We start from the raw sequence: 5,923 nt of genomic DNA, 5'->3' as shown, positions 1-5,923 counted from the left end.
CGTTTTTTATAGTCCAGTTTGTAGGTGTGCCTTCTAGGTGTGATTTGACACTGCATTTGTTGGAATTATTTTTAAAAAAGTGGAGGATCCATGAGGATCCGTGTAGATCCGCCTTTTATGCAGACCCAAGAATGGAGAGGTTTGATCTTCTTGCAGTCCATGGGACTCTCAAGGGTCTCCTCCAGCACCAGAATTCAAAAGCATCCATTCTTCCACGATCAGCCCAGCCTCCATAATTTGTTGTTGTTGTTGTTGTTGTTGTTGTTGCAGATTGGCTGTTGTTAAGGAGTTGTTGCACGCTTCCACAGTATTATTTACTTATTGCCTTTGCACCGCACCGCCTTTTCTCTCTCAAGGTGAAACTATGCAAGGAAGGGGGAGAAACGGTGAAAGTGCAATAAGTAAATAATACTGTGGAAGCGTGCAACAACTCCTTAACAACAGCCAATCTGCAATAATAATAATAAAAACTAATTCTGGGGGGAAAGAAAAAGGCAGCCTATTCCCCCGCCCCCTCGCGTGGCGCTGGAGCTCCCTCCGCTGGCCGCTCCGGGGAAGGCAGGGAGAAGGGGAGGGCCGAGGAGGTGGAGCCGGCGGGACACCCAAGCACGCATGCGCAGAATCGGCAAGGTCGAGCCCAAGGTGTCCGCCGGCAGGAGAACCCGGAAGTAAGGAGGAAGCACGTGGCTGGAGGGAGCAGATGCGGGGGAGGGGAGGGGGTGCATTGGGAGAGGGGAGGGGTGCATTGGGGGAGGGGAGGGGGTGCATTGGGGGAGGGGAGGGGTGCATTGGGAGAGGGGAGGGGGGTGCATTGGGAGAGGGGAGGGGGTGCATTGGGGGAGGGGATGCATTGGGGGAGGGGAGGGGGATGCATTGGGAGAGGGGAGGGGGTACATGGGGGAGCGGGATGCATTGCATGGGGGGGGGAATTAGGAGCCTGCAGGGGGTCTGAGCCCTGCTTGGTTCACGGGGGGGGGGAGGAGATCAGAGGGGAACCCCCCCCCCCAGGTTTGAGTTGGGAAAAGGAGGGAGTGGATCAGAGGAAAAGGAGAGCAGGGTTCTGGTTACAGGTAGGTAGCCGTGTTGGTCTGCCGTAATGGAAACAAAATAAAATAAATTAAGAAATAAAATAAATTCCTTCCAGTCGTACCCATCTGCATGCACACAGAAGCTCATACCAGTATCTAACTTAGTTGGTCTCTAAGTTGCTACTGGACAGGTGGGGGGTGGAACTGGGCTAAATTTTACTTTCCCTGGTGCAGAAATGACTTCAAAGCAATCCATGGCGAGGGTCAAATGGAAGCAAACTTTCCAACACAGCAATGGAGGCAAATCCTCCCCACCTGCTGAATTTCTGCCTGCCAGAAGGTTGACAGGTGGAGAAAAGAGTGAAAGGTGAAAGAGAGCAACAACTTCCGCTTCTCTTCCTCGCAGACCTTTGCCTGCCAACATCCTCACAGGGTTCGCATGAGCTTTGCCTCTTTCTCCTCAAAGCGTCCCAGGGAAGGGGTTAAATTGGGGGGGGGGCATTTTCACACTGCACCCTGTTCCTTCCTCCAGCAGGATCTGCTCCCCCTCCCAGTTCCTGAAAGACCTTTGAGGCTTCCCAGGGTTTTTTGAGTTAGGACCCTGTTTGAAGAGGAGGGGGCTTTAGGAAAGAACAGCTATACAAATTTAAATCCTCCTTCTCCCTGGATCAGGCTAATGGCCCACCTGGTCCAGCAGGATTCTCTCCTCCTGCAGTTTCCAGCAACAGGGACCCAGCAGCAGTGCTGCCTCCAACTGCAGTGGGCAGAGAGTGGCCTCTGTGGAAAGGAAAGGGGGGCTTTGGGGACTGTGCCTGGGTGGCTCTCGAAGCCGCCCGGAGTGACTGCCCTGAGCTGCAAACGTGGAGATACGAGGCCAAGAAATTGGACTTTCTGAATCCACAGCAGGGGATGGACTTGAACTCACCACCCACAGGCCAGCTTCAACTGCTGCACTACCTATGAGCTATCTCATAGGTAAAATCTCTGCTCTGCCTGCCTTTCTCTCCTGCCCCCTTCCTCACCCCTAGTCCTTTGGGAGAAGAGCGCTCCTTCTCAGTGGTTTCACATTCCATATTCCCAGATGAATGGTAATATAATAATAATAATAATAATAATAATAATAATAATAATAATATAAATATAATTTATTATTTATACCCCGCCCATCTGGCTGGGCTTCCCCAGCCACTGGGCGGCTTTCAACAAAATATTAAAATACAGTAATGCATCAAACATTAAAAGCTTCCCTAAACAGGGCTGCCTTCAGATGTCTTCTAAAAGTCTGGGAGTTGTTTATCTCTTTGACACCTGGTGGGAGGGCGTTCCACAGGGAGGGCGCCGCTACTGAGAAGACCCTCTGCCTGGTTCCCTGTAACTTGGCTTCTCGCAGGGAGGGAACTGCCAGAAGGCCCTCGGCACTGGACCTCTGTGTCCGGGCAGAACGATGGGGGTGGAGACGCTCCTTCAGGTCTACTGGACTGAGGCCGTTTAGGGCTTTCAAGGTCAGCACCAACACTTTGAATTGTGCTCGGAAACGTACTGGGAGCCAATGGTAGGATCCTTGTACCCCTATTTCCCTTAATAGGCTTCTTGCTGTTAATTGTATTTATGGCCCACCATTTTCCTCCAGGGAGCTCAACCTGGCATGCAATTGTTTTCCCCATTTTTATCTTCACAACAATCTTAGAATCATAGAATCATAGAGTTGGAAGAGACGACAAGGGTCATCGAGTCCAACCCCCTGCCAAGCAGGAAACACCATCAGAGCACTCCTGACATATGGTTGTCAAGCCTCTGCTTAAAGACCTCCAAAGAAGGAGACTCCTCTTGCGAGGAGGTAGGTTGGCTGAGAGGCAGCGGCTCCCCTGGGGACCTTCCCTGGTAAGGGGAGATTCCATAAAAGCTCCTGTTAGCATTTCCAGTCTAACATCGCTCCACTGCTCAGATGCTCTCCAATTCTTCCTTGCCTTTTTTGGAACTACCTAGCTTGAGGAAGAACCTGGTGTTTCACGAAAGCTTGCACACTGCGCCGGTGCGAGCTCCTGCTCAGCCGCAAAGTTTGCTGGGGGACCGGGGACCAATTGCTGTGGCTCTGTCCAACCTGCAACATAGGCTGGTTGAGGAAAAAATGTGGGCAGGGGGACAAGGGCATAAATTGAATTGGATCGAGGCGCGTTGGGACTGCTGATTCTCTTAGATTTGTCAGCAGCCTTTGACATGGTCGATCATGATCTTCTGGACCACCGCCTCGCCGATGTGGGGATACAGGGCATAGCCCCTAAATGGCTGTGCTCTTTTATCTCTGTTCGGGGACAGACGGTGGCACTAGGGAGGGAGATATCGTCGCACCAGGGCGCAATCCTCTCCCCGATGCTTTTTAACATCTTTATGCGCCCCCTTGCCCAGATTATCCGGAGCTTTGGGCTGGCTTGTCACTAATATGCTGATGACACTCGGCTCTATCTGTTAATGGATGGCTATCCCGCCCTGACCAGGCCACAGTGATCCATGCGATGGCCACCTCCAGGCTTGACTACTGCAATTCACTCTACGCGGGGCTGCCCTTGAAGCTGTCCCAGAAACTCCAGCGGGTGCAGAATGCTGCAGCGAGGCTCCTCACGGGGTCTCTGCCATGGGAGCATATTCACCCAGTGCTTTTCCAGCTGCACTGGCTCCCGGTGGAGTACAGGGTCAGATTTAAGGTGCTGCTTTTGACCTTTAAAGCCCTTCATGGCCTAGGACCCTCGTACCTACGGGACCGCCTCTCCCGGTATGCCCCATGGAGAGCCTCAAGGTCCATAAATAGCAACACCCTAGTGGTCCCAGGCCCTAAGGAAGTTAGATTAGCCTCAACCAGAGCCAGGGCCTTCTCAGCACTGGCTCCGGCCTGGTGGAACGCTCTGCCTCATGAGACCCGGGCCCTGCAGGATCTGATTTCTTTCCGCAGGGCCTGTAAGACAGAGTTGTTCCGCCTGGCCTTTGGCTTAGAATTAGTTTGATTCCCTCCCCCTCTTTCTTTTTCCTTTCTCCTCCTGTGAAGAGATTGCACCCTAATGTTTTAATGTTGTATCTTAATCTTTTAAAGTGTATTTTAATCAACTTTTTATTATTATTAGTTGTTAGCCGCCCTGAGCCTGGTCTTGGCTGGGGAGGGCAGGGTATAAATAAAAAAATATTATTATTATTAATTAAGCACATAAGGTTTTCTCCTTCCAGATTTGTCCGGGATGCTTCGGTCCTTTGTCAGCCCGAGCCTCTGGCATGTGGTGCCAGGCCAGACCTCCCACCTTTCGGAGAGAAGATGCCCGTTTCTCTGCAAACAAGCCAGGTGCCGCTTCCAGGCAGCCTGGCACAGCCGGCTTGCATCTTTGGTTGGTGGCACAGGTTGGCAGGCATCTCTGCTGAATCCCTTGGGAAAGGGCGCTTCTGGCTCCGCAGCCCAGGGCGCCTGTCTGGGAGCGAGAGGGGCTTTGCACCCCACCAGGACACAGCAGCACGCGGCCGGCTGGAGGTCTTTCTCCCAGGGGACCCCGCAGAGCCCCTCGTCCGGCCCCCGCCTCCCGTTCAAGACTCGACTGCTCATCACGGCCCTCTTGGCCGGCGGCATCTTGGCCGGCTGGCTGTTCCTGCGGAAAGAGAAGCTCCGGCAGGAGAAACTGAGGCGCGTTGAGGAGTTGCGGAAGCTGGCCCTCGGGCGGGGGGATTTCCGGCTGCTGGACCACACGGGGCGGCCCCGATCCAAGGCCGACCTGCAGGGCAGCTGGGTCCTGCTCTACTTTGGCTTCACCCACTGCCCGGACATCTGCCCCGAGGAGCTGGAGAAGATGAGCCGCGTGGTGGAACTGCTGGACGGCGAATCTCACCTGCCGAGAGTCCAGCCCGTCTTCATCACAGTCGACCCCGAGAGGGACGACGTGCCTGCGCTGGCCAAGTACGTCCGGGATTTCCACCCGCGCCTCCTGGGGTTGACGGGCACCCCAGAGCAGGTGCGGGAAGTGGGCCGGGCCTTCCGGGTCTACGCCAGCGCCGGCCCCAGAGACGAGGACGGCGACTACATTGTGGACCACACTGTGATCATCTACCTGCTCAGCCCAGACGGGCTCTTTCTGGACTATTACAACCGGAACAAAACGGAGGCGCAGATTGCCAAGAGTGTGCAGGGACACATGGACACCTACCAGAGCCTCTTTGGCTGAGAGGGAGGCCTGGCAGGCGGCTCTCTCAAGGCTGCTCTTTTGGGGGGGGTGCTGTTTCAACTTAACAAGCTTCTGTCTTGGCACCTTGTGGTGGTGAGTTCCGGAGGCTATGTCAAGGGAGAAATTACATCGCTACTCACTGATATTGCGTGTGTTCATTTACTGGGTTGCCTGGGGGAGAAGAGAGGTTTGCTTTGCTTCCTACAAAATATTTTGGGGTGCTTTTTAACAAATGCAAACATACTTCTTTGTCTGTCCGCTGTGGTTTCCAAGAGCTGCAGCAAAGGCTTTCAAGATTGCTTTCCAAAGAGCTACTGTTTGTGGATGGGCACCCCTGCTGCTCTGATTCTTTCCCTCTGAAGCACAAAGCCCCCAGGTTAAGCGCAGGTGCCCCCCACTATAAAATGGGCGTCTCTTTTAAGATCATCCGAGTTGGGGACCATCACATCTTGCAACAGTGAAATCCGGTTTAAATATGCTGTTGTCTGGCCTGAATCTCCCCCCCCCCCCCCATCTGAGCTGCAGTCTGAGAAAGAGAAACATTTCTGTCCCATCTCCATACATGCATTTTATATCCTCCCCTTTTCTCTCCCCCCCCCCGCCAAACTGAGAAGTCCCAAACGTCTTTGCTCTTGGCGCTGCTGCAGCCCTTTGATCAGCGCCAGCGTTTGAAATTCACCTGGGCGCATTTTACACCTG

The 5,923-nt window shown here is 53.7% G+C and overlaps 1 protein-coding gene across 1 annotated transcript; it reads left to right on the top strand.

Moving 5' to 3' along the window:
• The first annotated feature begins 580 nt into the window (after nucleotides 1–580).
• SCO2 (synthesis of cytochrome C oxidase 2) lies at nucleotides 581–5,584 on the top strand. The gene is given in 3 exon segments (XM_083400707.1): nucleotides 581–668; nucleotides 4,230–4,254; nucleotides 4,256–5,584. Coding segments are annotated over 3 exon segments (1,050 nt in total). The 5' UTR covers nucleotides 581–612; the 3' UTR covers nucleotides 5,225–5,584.
• The last annotated feature ends 339 nt before the right edge of the window (nucleotides 5,585–5,923 follow it).

Source organism: Podarcis tiliguerta (assembly GCF_965153285.1).
Source record: "Podarcis tiliguerta genome assembly, chromosome: 10".
NCBI classification, from domain to species: Eukaryota; Metazoa; Chordata; class Lepidosauria; order Squamata; family Lacertidae; genus Podarcis; species Podarcis tiliguerta.
This window is presented reverse-complemented; position numbering and strand designations above follow the sequence as displayed.